Raw genomic sequence first — 17,543 nt, 5'->3', positions numbered from 1 at the left:
TGTATAATACAGTCTATAGCAGGGGTGGGCAAACTACGGCCCGCGGGCCGCATGCGGCCCGTGATGACATTTCGTGCGGCCCGCGAAGGCATCGAGAAATGTAATAGAAATATTGATAAAATGCGCAGTACAAATCTAATTACTAGAGAGACTGGGTTAAACTTTTTCCCAATATATTTCATCATGATATTGATTGAGTTATAATCTTCATATTGTATTTTTTTATTTTACTATTGACGCAGTAGCCAGATCTCGGATCGGGACCCACACACTCAGAACGTTTCAGTTGCTAAACATCCAAGAAACGAAAAACGGAAATCTAATAGTTCGGATACAATTGTGATTTTTGGTTAAAACTCCGACTTTCAGTGTTGTACTTGGAAAAGCTATTTTGCGCGTGTGTTGTGTGGATTCGCCCCCTATATACGCAGTTAGGTGCAAATTGTTCGTAACTTCGGCCTCAATTCATTCATAACGAGTTGTTCAAAAGCGAAAAGTGTAAGATGAATGCATTACAATCAATCAAAAATCAACTGATAGGCACTTCTGTTTCGGCATCGGAGGTGGCGCAATATGTATTACTTGTCATAATATGACATTATTGTAATGAATTCGCTGCTGCAATTTGAAACAGCACTTCAATCCGAACATCCTAGCTATAGGTGCAATGTATCTAATTAGGAGGTGCGATATATACAACCGAATTAATCAAATGTTTGAGACAACAGTAAATTATGTTGATATCGTCCTCACAAATGAACGTGAAGAAGGCAAGTTTAACACAGTAGGCCTTTTGCTAAATGGTATTTAAAGGTAAGATTCTGGTTATGATGATGTGTCAGTATTGTGCGTTCTGAAGCATAACCAAACGCAAAATCAGCATATCTATGAGCCGATCGCTGCTCACATATTCAAATTTCCATCCAGTCCTAAGAATCGGTACAACCCAATCTAGTCCCTTATTTCGACGAATTAATAGAAGATGGTCAGCTTTTGAAGTCTCGTTAACGTTTCTGACGCATGTGCGATATCATCAACTCAATGTTTGAATTGTTTTAATCCATATCTATGTATTATCTCCGTATCTCCTTGCATAGACTATATAAACAAATAAAAGTTGGCTTATAATTCCGATTATACTATAGTGCAGCCCGCAAATGGATTCAGATGTTGTATGCGGCCCGCGAGCTGAAAAGTTTGCCCACCCCTGGTCTATAGTCTGTATCATTATCTAGCAAATTACTGTTACACTGGACACCTGTATGCATATTCAATGATCATATTAAAATGATATATGTTAGGCAACATGATCCGTTCCCAGCTGAAATCTAGCTCGTGTGTTCAATCAGGATAAATGCCGGATAAACACTGTGCTAATAGCCTGTGTAATATGGAGATGGCTACCCAGACCGTTCCTAGTGTGCGCTTTTACCTTTCCCAGAGCCAATAACATGCATGGAAGAATGTAAAATCTGGATAAAGGCATGTGGACTTCCTTGTAGTCATCTGAATTCTCATTTTATTAATAAAATGACATATCTATTATTGTACCAAAAATTGAATCGTGACATAATCTAGATGAAACAATTCTGTGTTTCAAAATGAGTCCAATCTGAAATGCAGTCACACTTGATGCCACAATCGACTTGGTGTGTGTCTAGTTTTATTCCACTCCAGTCTTGTTGCTTGATGGTGTGTAATGTATTGAAATTGTTGAGAGCAATATATATTCAATAATGAGATGAATGGTTGAAATTGGATACACCAAAATCTACCTTGAGGCAGGAGTTGATCGGTTGCGAGTACGGTGGAGAGATTGCTTGTCAATCACAATGGAGCTCACTGATGCTGATGCAAATCACAATGTAGTCCTTTTAGCTTCAGGTGCTGGATTGTCTTAATCCATGCATATGCATGAGAGCATATATCAGAACCTATATATGAAAATAAATCATGGTTAAAATATCTATTGCAGGAGTCTCTTAAAAAATGCCTTTTTCCTTACTTACCCTGTCTTACAAGTGCAAGACGAATCAATAATGGATTTTCCGAGAACGTGTATTTCCATTGAGTGTGTTATCTCACTTTTCCGCAAGTTGCGATAACATTGGCTGTTCCAAAAAGAGTGGATTGTCTCCTCAATCTTTATCCCTAAATCGTGTCCGTAGCGCTCCATGAAATACTTCGAAGCTTTCTCCGCGGTGTTAGAAGAAGATGCTGTTCCACTCAAATCCATAAATTCGATAGAATCTCCATAGCTTTCAAGTTTCATAATAAATACACAAAAATTGTGATGTGTGGCAGCAGCTATATTTCATAGCATATATATTTCTGAACATGAGATATGCTTGAAAATTTTGCTCGAGACCTGGAGCCTATGAAATCGTCAAAATATGCATTTCCACAATCCTATAGTATAGTATACAACAATCGTCGCTTAGTCCGAAAAGTTGTAAAAAACCCGTGTATTTGGACACAGCACGCTGGTGCGTACTTGCCACCATTCATGTTCATCCTAGATTAAAAGCTGCAACTACATACTAGCTCTACGCTATTACTATTCATTAGGGCCAGTCATCCCCAATTCAACGTAATCTTGCTTAAAACCTTCATTTTTCAACCTTTTTCCATAAGAACTCATAGTAAGCTTGCCCGGGCTTGTTCTTTGTTTACATCCTGCTGCAACCTGATTGGTTCGTGTCAAAGGTCACGTAAGTGTCTATTGCATTAGAAAATGTTGTTGTCTTTTGTGTTGGCTGAGGGAGAATAAGAAGTATCGCGCTGTTGGGAATTTGATGGAATCTGAAATTCATGCAGAAAGCAGGTAAGATATATATTTTTTTCGATTGAGATTTTTCAAGAAAATATGTTAGCATTGATAGGAATCCAGACTTTGGATACTGCCTAACTAGTTGTCGTTTTCGCCTATCCGGTATATCGTATTGTTCACCAATAAAGTGCCTGTCAGTTGCTCGCTAACTTAAGGAATAGCAAAAAGTAGTGTAATTACTAAAAAGTTAGGAACGGTTTTGAATTTTGTTCAGGTAAACCATTGGACAAGCATCGAAAGAAGTTTTCGGACCTTAACTGACATGCAAGACTGCCGTCAATCCATATCTGCATGCTGCATCCTGTAAAGAAGAGCACATGAAGTCTGCCAATTGTTCAATTGAATTAAGTGATGAAGAGAACCTTAATGTCAAATATTGACCCGGCACTGAGCAATGATTTCATAAAATGTGCTGATGACAACATTGAGCTTCATCAACCTATTTTACAACGATACAACCCAAAGAAATATGGCGATCAGAAAGAAACAGATTTCCAACTCTTCAAAATTCATCCCTGGTTAACTTGTAATGAAAATGACAAGACTATGGAACACTGTCAATGCCTGAAATTCAACAAATCAAAGGATGGATTCAAGTATTCACAATGGAGAATGCCTCATAAATTGGTTAATCATGCCAAGTCCGAGACTCATCTTTCAGTGATGGAAAAATGCAGACTGAACTGCTGAAAGTGCATAAAAAGACTAAAAACACATCTCAGATCGACTATTGGGTTAGACACGACTTATCAACAAGGCGGAATTTTACCTTTAATGAGAAATAACAAATATTGTCAATATTGAGCACATCATTGATGTAGGACCATTTGGTATGCATCATGGCGGAGACAAATACTTATTTTGAAATGGTAATACTGCCCATAAATATCCGAACCTAGATTAATTTCGGATTTCGTTTCAGTGATGGGATATATTTGCTGTCACTTTATTGCAGTTAGTCCAAAATATGTGTAAAGTACTTCCCAGTGCGTCGTGCTTTATTTATACTTTTGTGGCTCACTGTATATTTTGGTGAAAAAAAATTTCGCATCCCCAAAAGTTTTTCCTCCCATACACCTATGTTTAGATTTGAGTGCCGATCTGGACGCATTTGAGTGTGAGTATACTTTTTGGCGTGAGTTGAGTAACGAAATCGTTGCTGAGTAGAGAATCGCCACTCAGCAGAGAAATTGGGCTCCACCCTTAATTCTCTATTTTGGCTGGTAACTATAAACTGAGGCTAATGTCAATTTAATTGTTGCTCATACTTTGCCACATTGTCTTTATTTTATAGCGTTTCTTATTTTGCGGTCTTGACATGCAATAATTTTCGAATGATTCGGGTGACTAGGTCAAAGTGGATGTGATATCAAGAGCTTTGACCTCAAGAGACCGCAACTGGTCGTTCAGCATCCTATATGTTCATTACATCGCATTGTACATTGTGTGTGTGTGTATTGTTCAGATAAAAATAGAATCTGATTTATGTTGATACGACCAGGCAGATAGACATAGCCGCCCAACCACGGTCATCGTAACCGGATGACCAAACTGTACCTGTCCTCACGCAGTGCGTGTGTTGTCTTCGCATAGCATCAGAAACTTTTTTCAAATAGTTCATTTGTTGTTGGAGTACTTCTTATTATACCTGACTGCAATAGCGCGTTGTCATCAGAAACTTTTTTCAAATTGTTCATTTGTTGTTGGAGTACTTCTTATTATACCTGTCTGCAATAAAGTTAAGCAACGCAAACAACTTGGGAGTATGGAAACATGGTTTTTACTGGAATTTAAACAAGCAGCAAAAGATCTGAATGTGGATTGAATCAACGAGAACTTGAAATACAGAGCCAGTTTCTGGAATGCGGGCGATAGCTCGGTACAATCAGAAACTGAAATATTTTCCATAGGAGCTTTTTGGATCGGAATGAGCTTTCTCTTGGTACCTTTTACGGGTGAGGGATTCGCCGTGTTGCAAAGGGCAAGTGCAAAACAATGCACACTGCGGTTAGTAGGCAAGCGGTCTCAGTTTCCAAGGGCGTCATGCTCAATGGCTCCTCACCTTTCTGGCTGTATTTTCGATTTCTGTCAGAGCTATGTAACAAAATTCTACAATGGATAAAGACATTTACAAATATTTTACCAGAACTAAATGATACTAAATGGGTGTGGACTAAAATCAAAAGTATGCAATTTTTAGTTCTGATCTGGGTAAGATAAGGCCATGAGGTAAGAGTAAAGTACTGTGCTACTAATTGGGGCCAAGAATAAAATATGAAAATCCAGATATTTTTTTAATATTGTGACCTTCTAGCCCCCTCAATTGGGATCTCGATTTGGTTTTAAATTTCATGTTCAATTTTAAGCACACCTTTGATGACATCAAAACAGTTATTCACCCTGTATCCCACCCTTACTTTAGGTAACTCAATATGCACTTGAAAAACGATGATACGGTATAATTATATTCTTTATATATACAGTATCGCAAAGACCAATGTTGCTGTCACTTTTTCAGTAACACATATTCCAAAATTTCATATTTCCATTTTTGATCCCTCCACTTCACGGCAGTGCATCGTTCCTCCGTCAACTTCCTTGACCACACTAGACACAATGAAAACAATCAAGATAATATATCATCATTCTGCAGTATTCAGTTGGATAATATATTGATATTGAAATGAACCCAGCTGACATTCGTCAGGGGTAATCGTCAGCAACTAGTAGAGATCTCAGAAGAACTTGGCATATCAACAATCATCAAATATGACATCACCCGCATAAAAATTTCAAATCACTAAGGCCGTTTTATAATATGTTGGATTGATCTTTAGAAAGATGCGGTCCAAATATTCCAAAAGTGCTTGAAATAGTAGAAAACGAAATCTGATAATTACTCAAGCAAGTAGTTTTGAAAAGCAGATTTGGTCGAGGGTGTCGCTTACATCTAGTATTAAATCGGGAGTAGGTTTCTTGCAAAATACAAAATGCAACAACGAAAACTGACTCATGAATCCGCAACTAGAAAAGTCTCGAAAATATTTCCCGCTACCATTCTGCCAACTTTCCACTCACAAAAGTGACACCAACCATTCTCAAAACTACTTTCTAATTTACAAAACCAAAATTGAAAAAAAAAGTCAGTACTTTTGCGTAAACAACTGTTTCGTGGAAGTAGTAACATACCCACTTCAATGATCAGTGCAAGTAGCAGGAACACACTCCAAAAATATACCATTGTTTTATATTGACCGCATCGCAAAATCATGTAATTGAGTGATTCGATTCTTCATTGAGAGTTAGCTTTCAAGTTGAGTGTTGGAGGATCTTGACCTCATACGAGTATGAATGATATAGCTGTTATCCGAGCACAGATGCCGTGTAGTTCTACATCACATTGAAGATGATTTGATCATTTTCCGACCGTGCCGATTTCATTGCACTTTTTGACAACGCTATGAGTTGATCACGACTTCACAGATAGCGTATGTCATTTCCGCTAACCTGCAGAACTTTGTACTACATGTTTCGTATGCCACGATCAATCGAGGTTTCAAAGCTTCCACAGAAGAAAATAATATCGGTCATATCATTCTCGCTGGTAAGAAGACTTTTAGTGGCAAATAGCATGTAATTTCAGTATTGGAAAAATATCATCTCCCACTATTCGACTTGAATCATTCTAATAAATAGTCGATTCAGATTTCAGGCTCCCAGCCTCATGCCCGGCACGAATAGGGACGGTCGTAATGAAATCAACTTACTCGAGGTGTAATGACCAGTGTCGCAGCGCCACAGTAGTAGCTCTCATCCGAATCGCAAGAAACCGATCATGAAATCGTTCAATACAGTCTGGTGCACAGGCATAATGCGCGTGCTTTTTATCAGAAGCAGCAGCGCTTGCATGCAAATCGCATTGGGAAAAGACAATTGCTTCACATCCATATTATTCGACCATTTCGTGGCTAATCTACAAAACAAGGTGTAACAGATGTTATAAAATTGATGCAATGCAGACTTGTATGAATTACCAATCTGCTTTTTTGTACAGTCCTCGTTCTACCTGTCGTGCATTTGAAAATCGAGTAGTTCTAGTTGCGCATTTAAAAAAATTAGTTTCAGAACAACTAGTGCACACGTTCCATTATCTGGCGTGAATCGTGATACTGGTGTTCTGTTGTGAGATGTTCTTGCAGCCATTGCAAACTCGGAGTCATCACTGCTATCACTGGCGTAGCCAGGGCTGGATTTTGGGGTCGAAACCCTACCCTTTTGCAATAGCGATTCTATCTCCAAGTTTTAGTTCTTATGAGTTTCGAAAACTGAGTATTTCTGGTGATCGCTACGCATAGTGAAAATCTAGTATTTTGTAAAAGTCAGTCGCAATGTCGAGAGCATTCAAACCAGGGTTGGTTCAAGGGATTACTGTAATTATAATCCCCTACAGCAAAAGTGCAATATGCAAAGTGATAGTTACCTTTGTCCCTCTTCCTTCATTGCACTGGCATACAGAACTTTGACGCAGTTGATTTCAAGTTTGGGAGCCTCAAAATCGTTTTTTTGCCCCATACTGGAATAGAAAGAAATGATTTGGAATGCCAAATAACTAGTGACAAGAGCAAGTAAAAAAGAAAATAGTCAAAGCCTAGTTTTTCCTGAACAAGTGAAAACATATCTCTAAAACTTCACAGCATTTATTTGTACAGTTTTACAGCCATTGCTATGCTTGGGCATGAAATAAACTAGAATGGCTGCATTTGGACACATGTAAGCAGAGGTGGTCGGTCACGATGTACTTGTACTTCATCAGTGTACTCAAGTAGGTTTATCCTGCTCGCACTAATTACTCGAGTTGCCATGATTTTAGACTATTTCTACATGTACTTAGCAGTTTGGCTAGTCCTTACTAACCGTGCGCAAATTTTACCTGCATTCGTTCCATGGTATCGAGAAAGATTCAACGAAGTGAGAATGAGATTCCTTTCCCGATAAATTTGAAGACTGATCCTCGTCAGATTCCCCTAAACCGTGATAGCCGAGGCAAGCATTGTCATTTAGAACTTGCACCTGCATGTTGATGCATATTGTTAGAGGCGTAATCCAAAAAACTGGTTAGTTTTGACGGGGTGAAAATGACATTGCTGATTCAGCTTGCAACTAGGGCCTGGAAAAATCCATTTTGTGTTTTAGGTTGTTTGGGCGACTCAGAATGCAGGATGAAGATAAATGTTATGGTTTGGGAAACATCGACTGGTTCAATTCCAAGTCACGTATTACGTTTAGAGCGGAGTGTTGATAAGCTGGAAGGTTCAAAGATGTATCTTCTTGCAGCTACAAAATAATGATGCCTGTTACATCATAGTTGGACGACTAGAAAATTATAAGCTACTCAGTTTTGTCAGAATTAGATTAGAATAACTCCTACACGTATTTTCCAAATCAGATTAGAATTATATATTGAATTGGCAAAAGGAAATCAACAAAAACCAAGTTTAGTTCATATGGAACCAGAGTTCATCCTCATGAGCACGATAATGGCAACTGTCTGTACACCGAGGTTGGCTCGTTTCGCCCTAAGTGAGTGAATCTTTTTATGAGGGGTCTATAGTGGGCTCTACATGAAGTAAATTTTTACACTTGATATGTTAGTGAACTTGTAAATGCAACATTAGCCAGAATCAAATTGGCTATGTTATCTACCATCAAAACATATTTCGAGTCTTCTTCATCACAAAATAGGAATTTGTAGATTCCCTTTGTCCTGACGTCATACGCAATTTCCTTGGCTAGAACATTCTCCAGTTCGACGGAGGGTGATTTTCTGAAAATGAAGATGCTCAATATCAGAAATGGTTAGAACGGAACAGGAATTCAATAGATTTTGTAAATAAGGGAAAACGGAAATATAGATTTTGGAAGTGGACAAAATTCAATTGTGTTCTAGTGCAGTGGTTCTCAACCGCCGGTCCGCGACGACATTCCTGCCGGTCCGCGAGGTATATTACAACTTTATACCTTAATTTCAAGATGGAATGTTGAAGGCGACAAGTACAGAACATATACCAGCTGACTCATCATTAAGCAGCGCAGTTTGTACGATCATTCGTTTTTGTTTTATTCATTTCGGGCAGGACCGTAACTGGGACCCACCAAACCACCCAATTCGAGAGGGGTCGAGCTTGAAAACGGCCCAAAAGTATTGCTATTGGCACGATTAAGGTGCATAAACTCTCTGCCTACACTGAGTAGAATGAATGTGCTCATAAGTACAGGTGAAAACAACCACCCAACTGTAGGGTCTGGGCGTTTTTGGGTGACCTGACAAGGTAATTTTTCGGCCCGGGTTTGCGCATGGCCGGTACAGCTGCTGTAAGGTGTTGTCTTGCGCCACGCATTGTTTTCATAGTTGCAAGAGTAGCCTGCATCTGGTGGCAGTGTGCAATGAGCAAGGCAGCACTCATAAGGTGCTTGGTTCTACTCCGAAACGCTACTTCTCTCGATATTGTCAAGCAGAAGAATATTATTCGTGTTGGCGTGGACAGTTAAACCCACGGCCTTCGGCGCGAAAGACTGTGAACGACTCTCGGCGGTAGCAAGTTTATCTGGACAAGGCAATTTTATCTCGACTCAGCAGACTCACTATCATATAATAGCATGGATGCCATCATGAAAATAATTAATTACGATCAAAACCTCAATGTCACACTCTAGCACCATAAAATTGCAAAAAACGGTTGCATACTTTACATATTGGCTTCATTTCAATTTTGAAAGTTCAAAGGTTTGTCGAACATTTTTGGAAATTTTACCGGCCCAGAAGTGAAAAAGGTTGAAAACCACTGTACAAGTGTAACGTGAAATGATTTGAAAAAATGAAGTTTCCATTTCATGCTTATCAAACTTGATTACTGCACAATGCGCCCTTTTTCAATTCTAGATTCTCGAGGAGGGATAAAGTGCTGTTTGCATAAAAGTGCTTCTACTTTTTTCAAGTACCCGAACTCGGGTAGTTTCGCCTCCTTACGCAAGTGGTTTTGTTTTACACTACTCCCATTTCATTTCAACAGTTTTGGTCAAAACTACTTACATTTTTACAAGTTGGATTTCGAAATGTAGACCAGTAGTCTCGGGAGAACTTGTCATTAATTTTATGAGTACAATTGTCACAAGAACTGTATGAAATAGTCCTGAGTCACAGTAAACAAATATGATATGATTCGGCTTGTTTTCAGTGTCATTAGTCATTTTGCACTAGCTGCAAAGATAGGTCAAAAAGGTTCAGATCAACTGTTTTAGAAAAATATATTGCTTCTACTACAACTCAAGTAGCGTTACTATACCTTCGCCAATCACTCGAATGCAGATTAAAATGAGTGGCATGCTTGTAAAATGAGTATTGTGTACTCATATCGCATCCCAACAAGATGGATTGACCGATTAGCGCGTAGCACCTTCCACACAATATGGCACGACTCTTTCCCTAAATTAGAGCATACCGATATCAAGCAATAAAAAAATTCAATGAATTCTTCAGAACTAATACAAACATGCCTACCTCTGATCCCTTTGATGACGAAGATCGTTTGAGAATAATATCATCCACAGAGACATCGGCAGAATGAAATGTAAATGACAAATAATCCTCCAACATTTGCCCCGATTTTGACACATTTGTTCTGTGTGAAGCGTCACATTTGGTATGACTGCAGCATGTCCAACATGATGATAAATCTGCATGGTTGCTGGGAAGTTTCGCGGCTACAGATGTGAGTAAACTAGAACAAAATAAATACATCAGTAGGGTTGGTCACGATGATTTGCGTACTTGAATCTGAATCTAGTATTAATTTTAATGACTCGTGTCAAGTTGTAGGAGTTTATTTTTTCGAGTAGGCTGCTGAAAGGATAAGCTCCTTGGCACATAAAGGTGACACCAAAATTTATAGTTTCGATGCTATTTTACACCGTGGAGGGCTGTAAACCATGATACCTGTGGAGTCCGTGGTTATATTTATATCAATTTTACAAAACCAGACGATGTCACAAGATCATGATATAATTTCAAAAATTGCATCAATTTGTGACTGCATCACAAAGATGCATATGGTGATTTTATTCCTCCATGCAACTGAATTCCATTTGCAAATCATGTCCAATCTTATCAATATCGTTACTAATCTTATCAATATCGTTACTAATAACAGTGACTGATGGAGTGATGGTACATAAAAATCCTATTTTAGTTCTAATTAGCAATTTAAAGATACCTTTGAAAGCAATTGTTTTCAACATGAAGAAGTTGGAGTCGGAGGTCCTTTTCACAAACTCCGACTCCAGTCAGTATTTTTCCACGACTCCGACTCCAGGCAGAGTTTTCACGACTCCAAGGCATGTTAAAAATTTTTGAGACTTCGACTCTATTAAGCAAAAAATTAGCCAAACTCCGACTTTTAACGATCTTTAGAATTCAACAACTAACTTACCAAAACACACCTAACCAGATTCAGTTGCAAAGCAACACCCTCATTGTGATTTCATCGGAAGGCATCGGCTTCCCGCATCATCATCTGTTTGGTTTGAAATGGAAGGGGTTTCGACTAGAAACCCACTCCCTGGGTATACCACTGTTAACAGTGATGACTCTGAGCTAGCAATGCCTGTGAGAATGTCACACAACAGAACGCCGGCATCACAATTCATGCCAACGTGAATATTCTTGTATTTATACAATCGAATTACAAGTACCCCACTTTTAAAATGTGCAACTAGTACTAATCATCAAATCCGCCAACTGGAACTACAACTACTCACTTGACAAAATACGCAACTAGATGTTAACTAATCATAAAACCAGCTGACGGTCAAACAATTAGATTGGTAATTTGTACAATTCTGATTAGAACACTCCAGATCATTTTTTTTACTATTTTGATCGCGGACCCGTTCAAGCTTCGAAAGCTGATGAGTTGAAAAAAAAGTAATGACTTTGTGACCCAATCTCAATCAAGTCTACTTGATGCTCAAAAGCTACCTTAACTATTAAATAATGGCTTAGGCTGTTCCATACCTATGATAACCAAACTAATAGTCACTAGACAAGGTAGTCACTGTCACATTCCCACTCACGGCGTCATTGCCAAAGGATAATAATGTTTTGTATTTTCTCAGGGCCTTTTCTCAGTACTGCGTACTTCAACATTGCCTGTTCACACACTCCAAAACTAGTTCGCGGACGACTGCTTACGAACCCCTGCTGCAGATACACAGTGGGAAACTTCTTATGACCACACATCAATCATGTGCTACGTTAACAAAGAATGATTTTCGGTTGGCTGATATTCTATACTGGATTAGCATGAGAATTACCGGTATAACAGTAAAGCCTTTTTTCCAAATTAGATTAGAATTACTGAATTCGCAAAAACTTGAAAATTGAGTTCAATTCAAGTTGGCAAGAGACACAACAAAAATCAAGTTCAGTTCATATCAATCAGAGTTCTGATAAGCACGAGAATGGAAAATGTCTGTGCATCAAGCTTGGAGCGTTTCGCACTATGTAGTTCTCTTGTAGCATTTGCAGGAAAATCAGAAATTGGATTAGAATTGAAATGAAAGCATAGAAACATTTGATGAACTGGATTAGAATTAAATTACAGGCATCTCCCTTCAATTAGTCTAATTAGATATAGGTCTGCATGAAAACTTACACATTCTGATTCAAGAGATCCATGTCACATGTTTTGCATTTACAACTGCAATATCCTTCTTCTGAATCCTTGAAACTTGGCATTAGCGATGACTTTTGCGATTGCCTTCTGTGGAGTTTAGAATCATTTGATTGAATCTGAAGACGCATACCGACCCCTTAATACAAAACAATCAGACTCTTGGTTTACATATCATCAATCTCTGCAGGTGTGGTAAGTATAGAGCTGGGAAAAATCAAGTAACTCAGTGATTCGACTATGTTCCAGAAACATCTCAAAAAATACCTTGTTTGGCATCGGAATATAATGAAGTGCAAGAGGATGGTATCACATTCAGCAGTAGATTGCAGGCATTCAGATCTCCATTCGAGCATTGAATCAATATTCTCCTGGGTTGAATGAAGACGTGAACCGGTGAATTGTCTTGCCTAAAGATTATTCACGATTTCGAGTCTCGTCGCGCTTCACTGCAGAAATCCAGAGTAATGCCGTAATGTAGCTCACCGTAGATAGATATTGATAGCTTGGATTTGACTCAAGACTTCGATGAAATAAGGTCGGCAGGTAGGAAAAACAAAATATTCCTTCCCGGTAGGTAGCAACATTTCTCACAAGAATCTGATCAAATTTAACAGAACTGTAAGTTCCATTCAGGACTGATACTATTAGCGCAGTGGTCTCCAAACTTTTTCTGCTTGTGGCACATTAGAAAAATCACAAAACGTTTACAGCAAACTTACCAGAGAACAAAAGTGGCTTAAATGGGTCTACTATGAGCCGCGGTCAAAGAGGCTATGGTAGCAAGTGCGAGTAGAAGTAGTGCATTTCGAAGCTGCCAAAAACTACATGCAGTAGGCCTAAGTACAATTTGCTGTATTTGAAAACTAAACTCTAAAGTACGGAAAGAAGTAAGTATAGTTTTGATTTTGAATAGTATATTCAATTATTCATATTGAAATGAACCCGAATATTTTCGGCTGACACTCGTCAGGGGTAATCGTCAGCAACTAGTAGAGAATTCAAAAGAACATCGTATATCAACAATCGTAGCACAAAATATGACGTCACCAGCGCTATATGTCTAATACGACTCGAGAGCGTTTTGATTTTGGAAAGCATGTACCGGTAGCAGTCATTAATACGGTCTCATCCTCTCCTGATCCGTCCAAACCTGGAAATTGACCTATATGCAGACGGTGGGAGAGAGCTGAGAATGTGTTGTTATATATCCCATGCACCAGTCAGCAGATATTTAATTTCAACAGCATAACGATTTGAACGCATCAAATTACATTACACCAATGATAAACGTAAACGATATACAACAGGCAACAGCAGTGGTCCAGTATATCCTTTTCCGCCACAGTGCCCCGTTTCGGAAAATGAGACAGTATGGTGCCCACCCTCGTATTACAAGGCACACACTTGTCACGTTTAGATATTATTCGCTCTATCGATATCAAAACAATCTAAAATGTTGCAGTACTCCAGAGTGGAATCGCTGGCAACGGTACGCGCAACGTCACGCTGATTAATGAATTATGCTGACGTCACAAAGCGATAACAGGGTCCAGATCCTGAATAAGGCACTTGCGCTTTACAATGAACGCAAGCAACCGTGGCATTTGCGCAACAGCGAATATACGGCGTAACCCTAGTCCGGCGAATACCAGGTCTCTTTTATCACATAGTGTCGTTTAATAAGTAATTCAGCATCAAATCAGAGCGAGAAGTATTTCCGTCACGCGGATGAAATTTTCCAATCACGCTTGAAATCCGTCTGTCACGCACAACATGTTGTCGAAAACAACCACCGATTCCAGTCTGGGCAGTACTGTCCCAGAGTGGAATCGGTGGCATTGTCACGCTCACGCGCACCGTCACGCGGCCATTTGCGTCCTATCACGCCGATTAGTGAAATCTGCTGACGTCATATTTTCGATTCTGTTGATTCATCCTAGCACTGCTCGCATCTAAGTAATAACTAGGGCTGGGCACAATGATTCGAGTACTCGAATCTGAATCGAGTATTTATTTCAATGATTCGAGTCGAGTAGTAAAAGACGATTTTTTCGAGTACTTGCAAGTGGGCCCCCTTGCGACTGAAAATATTTCCATTATCTATCGGTCGAAATTTTTTATTAGGCAGGCAGCAATATCAAGTGTCAGCACAGAAATCTTCCAGTATGTTAATTATATGATTTATTATCCATGTAAAGATGAGGTTATACACCTTAAAACATTTCTTAATTCACGGTCTCTGACTGCTCCGTAACCATTATGACGCAATAATGGGGAAGGCGTTAATCCGTTTTTGTGAGAGTGAGCCCGGTATACCGTGGCTGTAATTTATACCGGTTGAGGAATTACGCAAGTGTGTTTAGCGCAGCGATGAGCAAAGCCTCGAAAGGAAGTAAGTCAGCGGCGTGGCAATACTTTGGTTCGCCTGTCGACGAAGGAAGAGATGGTCGGAAGGTAGCTTGTATACTTTGCAAAGAAAAACTATGTTTTCTCGATAGCACCACCAACCTACTGAGGCACATAAAAAGCAAGCATCCTACCATAGATTTGAACAGAAGATCGTACGAAGAACGTGAAAATCTCAACGCTGGACCTTCTACGTCCACATCAAGTCCGAAGCAGCTTAAATTGGATTTTTCTGTCATGACCCCTTCTAGGCAAGAGCATATTACCCAAAAGATTGTCAAATTTATTGTGGGTGATTTAAGGCCACTCTCTGTTATTGAGGGGGAAAATGTCCAAAATTTGATTTCAAGCCTGGAACCCAAGTATAGCATACCATCAAGACATACTTTTGCACGGCGCATAGAAGATCTATTTGTTGCCTCGAAAAGTAACCTGCAACATTCACTTGCCACAGTAACACATCTTGCACTGACATTTGATGCATGGACCAGTATCAATATGGAGTCGTTCTTGGCTGTTACAGGACATTTCATTGATGAAAAGTTTTCCCTGCAATCATGGTTGCTGAGCTGTAAATTGCTAGATGATCGTCACACTGCCGTGAACATCTCAAATTGGGTTGAACAGTTATTAGCCGAAGTCAATGTGAAGCTATCAGCAGTTACTTGTACAGTGAGTGACAATGGCTCAAACATGAAGTCAGCAAAAGACATGTTACAAAAAAAGCATGGTTGGTGCAGTCTAGGTTGCTCAGCGCACTCAATACAACTTTGTATCACACATGCTTTGGCAATCTCCTCAATTCAACAGTGCCTAGCTGACGTTAGAAGACTTGTAGCTCATTTCAAAAGATCGGAGGTAGCAACATCATTACTAAAGCAGAAATGCGAGGAGATGAAAGTGGAGTTTTGAAAGCTTGTGATGGAAGTGGCAACCAGGTGGAACAGCACCTACTACATGTTGCGTAGATTATTTGATATGCAGTGGCCAGTAATAGCTGTATTGAACGAGCAACAATCCCAAACTAGTAAATACATGCTGAAACAATCGGACTGGATTATGATGAAGCAACTGACTGACATATTGGAACCTTTTGCTGAAGCCACTGAGATCTTGGGTGCTGAAAGGCAAGTTTCAATATCACTCAGAAATCCGTATATTACATCATTGAAGAAACATGTCTGGGATGCAGCATCAGAAGCCAGCGGACCGATGAAAGAGTTCTGCAAAAAACTGGGAGAGCAAATGTCTGCACGATTTCTTGAAATGCCTGTAGACGGTGACATTACTTGGAAAGCGACCGCACTTGATCCAAGATATAAAGTCAAAGGACTTGACTCCACACAATCTGTTAAACTTCGCGGTTTGCTCGAGTGTGAACTGCTGCAGGATGTAGTGGGCAAGGAAAAAAATGCTACTGTTATTACCAAAGCTACTCCCACAACTAACAGTGGTATAAGTAAAAGCTCTTCATTGAATAAGCTGCTTGACGCAGTTTATGATTCCAGTGAGTCAAGTGACAGCTCTAGCGACACTGATGTTAATTTAATTCATGATGAGCTTGAGAAATACTTCTGTGAAAAAAGGCTCACACAGGATCAGAATCCTCTGAACTGGTGGAAAGAGAATAAAGCCAAGTATCCAAACATTGTAAACCTAGCATTGAAATATCTGAGTGTGCCAGCTACTTCTACTCCATCAGAAAGAGTATTTTCAACAGCTGGGAATACAGCATCTGCATTAAGATCTAGCCTCACAGGGAGGCACGTGGAAGCTCTCGTCTTTCTGAAATGCAACGGTTTATACTAACTGATTGACAAGTCCATTTTTAGTTGCATGTGCACGGTGTATCCTACATTTTGAATGGCCTGTGTACAAGTAACTGTACAATATTTCAAGTGACCACATGTGGCAATGTCATTTTGACATCAGTTTGTCATAAATTTTCTTTTGTACTAATAGAAAATGTGGATATTGGACTGATTTCTGTTTGTTTTGAACATAGGACCTCTTTTTGAGTGCTACTCGAATACTCGACTCGACTCGAAGGTTTATGCTCGATTCAGAATCGAATCAGCTAGGTACTCGATTTTGCCCAGCCCTAGTAATAACTAGGGCGATTTTTTTTGACATGTCAAAAAAAAAGTCAAAATTAGGTCAAAATTATAGCGTTAGGTCAAAATTTGTCAAAATTGTTTACAAAGTCAAACTTTTTTTGACCTCTGCATTTCTTTTGTATCGTAGATTTTGCGCTGTCGGTGAACTTATCATTTGATATTTTACAGCTTGTAGCCTACTTTATAGGCCTACCGTTATAAACGGCACCATCGTCTGCTCATTGTGAATTATAACGGTCAAATGAAACAAATAGTGGCATGATTTTATGGTCAACGTACCGCAATATCCTAACTGAAGCAAGTCTGCTTGGACATTAATGTTCTCATATCAAGAAGCGCAAGCTGAAAAATTGTGATATAGACAACATTGTCAAAATGAAGCAACACGGTGTGTAACCAGTAGTGTGCACACAACTTCAGTATTGTCAGCCAACAACTGCTGCTGTTGAACGTTCTTAC

General features: G+C 39.3%; 3 protein-coding genes and 2 long non-coding RNA genes across 11 annotated transcripts; 3 read left to right on the top strand and 2 right to left on the bottom strand.

Annotated features, from left to right (window-relative positions):
- Positions 1-1,766: 1,766 nt before the first annotated feature.
- Positions 1,767-2,875, bottom strand: LOC145453652 (uncharacterized). The gene is made up of 2 exons (XR_013919864.1): positions 2,010-2,875; positions 1,767-1,934 (listed from the first exon to the last, which is right to left on the bottom strand). It is a non-coding gene; the product is annotated as an uncharacterized LOC145453652 (long non-coding RNA).
- An 895-nt stretch (positions 2,876-3,770) lies between these two features.
- LOC145453653 (uncharacterized) lies at positions 3,771-5,903 on the top strand. The gene is made up of 2 exons (XR_013919865.1): positions 3,771-4,837; positions 5,253-5,903. It is a non-coding gene; the product is annotated as an uncharacterized LOC145453653 (long non-coding RNA).
- On the bottom strand, positions 5,264-14,029 carry LOC145453651 (E3 ubiquitin-protein ligase E3D-like). Of its 7 annotated transcripts, none has more exons than XM_080331622.1 (11): positions 13,281-14,029; positions 13,045-13,158; positions 12,826-12,968; positions 12,541-12,697; positions 10,389-10,608; positions 10,174-10,313; positions 8,534-8,654; positions 7,761-7,900; positions 7,311-7,403; positions 6,598-6,803; positions 5,264-5,437 (listed from the first exon to the last, which is right to left on the bottom strand). In XM_080331622.1, exons 2-10 carry the CDS (start codon positions 13,143-13,145, stop codon positions 6,641-6,643), a joined length of 1,278 nt encoding a protein of 425 aa, XP_080187748.1. In that variant the 5' UTR covers positions 13,146-13,158; positions 13,281-14,029; the 3' UTR covers positions 5,264-5,437; positions 6,598-6,640. The 7 variants fall into 7 exon arrangements, 5 of the variants coding, with proteins under 5 accessions (XP_080187748.1, XP_080187749.1, XP_080187747.1 ...); XM_080331623.1 differs by having other exon boundaries at positions 13,664-14,029; XR_013919861.1 differs by having other exon boundaries at positions 6,086-6,803; positions 13,045-14,029.
- A 719-nt stretch (positions 14,030-14,748) lies between these two features.
- LOC145454649 (E3 SUMO-protein ligase ZBED1-like) lies at positions 14,749-15,879 on the top strand. Its single transcript, XM_080332642.1, has one exon. It carries the CDS (start codon positions 14,932-14,934, stop codon positions 15,877-15,879), a length of 948 nt encoding a protein of 315 aa, XP_080188768.1. The 5' UTR covers positions 14,749-14,931.
- A 9-nt stretch (positions 15,880-15,888) lies between these two features.
- Positions 15,889-17,076, top strand: LOC145454650 (E3 SUMO-protein ligase ZBED1-like). The gene has a single exon (XM_080332643.1). It carries the CDS (start codon positions 15,889-15,891, stop codon positions 16,774-16,776), a length of 888 nt encoding a protein of 295 aa, XP_080188769.1. The 3' UTR covers positions 16,777-17,076.
- The last annotated feature ends 467 nt before the right edge of the window (positions 17,077-17,543 follow it).

Source organism: Botryllus schlosseri, chromosome 13, assembly GCF_051294905.1.
Source record: "Botryllus schlosseri isolate E-star chromosome 13, Bs_hap1, whole genome shotgun sequence".
In the NCBI taxonomy this organism is placed as follows: Eukaryota; Metazoa; Chordata; class Ascidiacea; order Stolidobranchia; family Styelidae; genus Botryllus; species Botryllus schlosseri.
The sequence above is the reverse complement of the archived record's forward strand: the minus strand, read 5'-3'. Positions and strand labels throughout refer to the sequence as shown.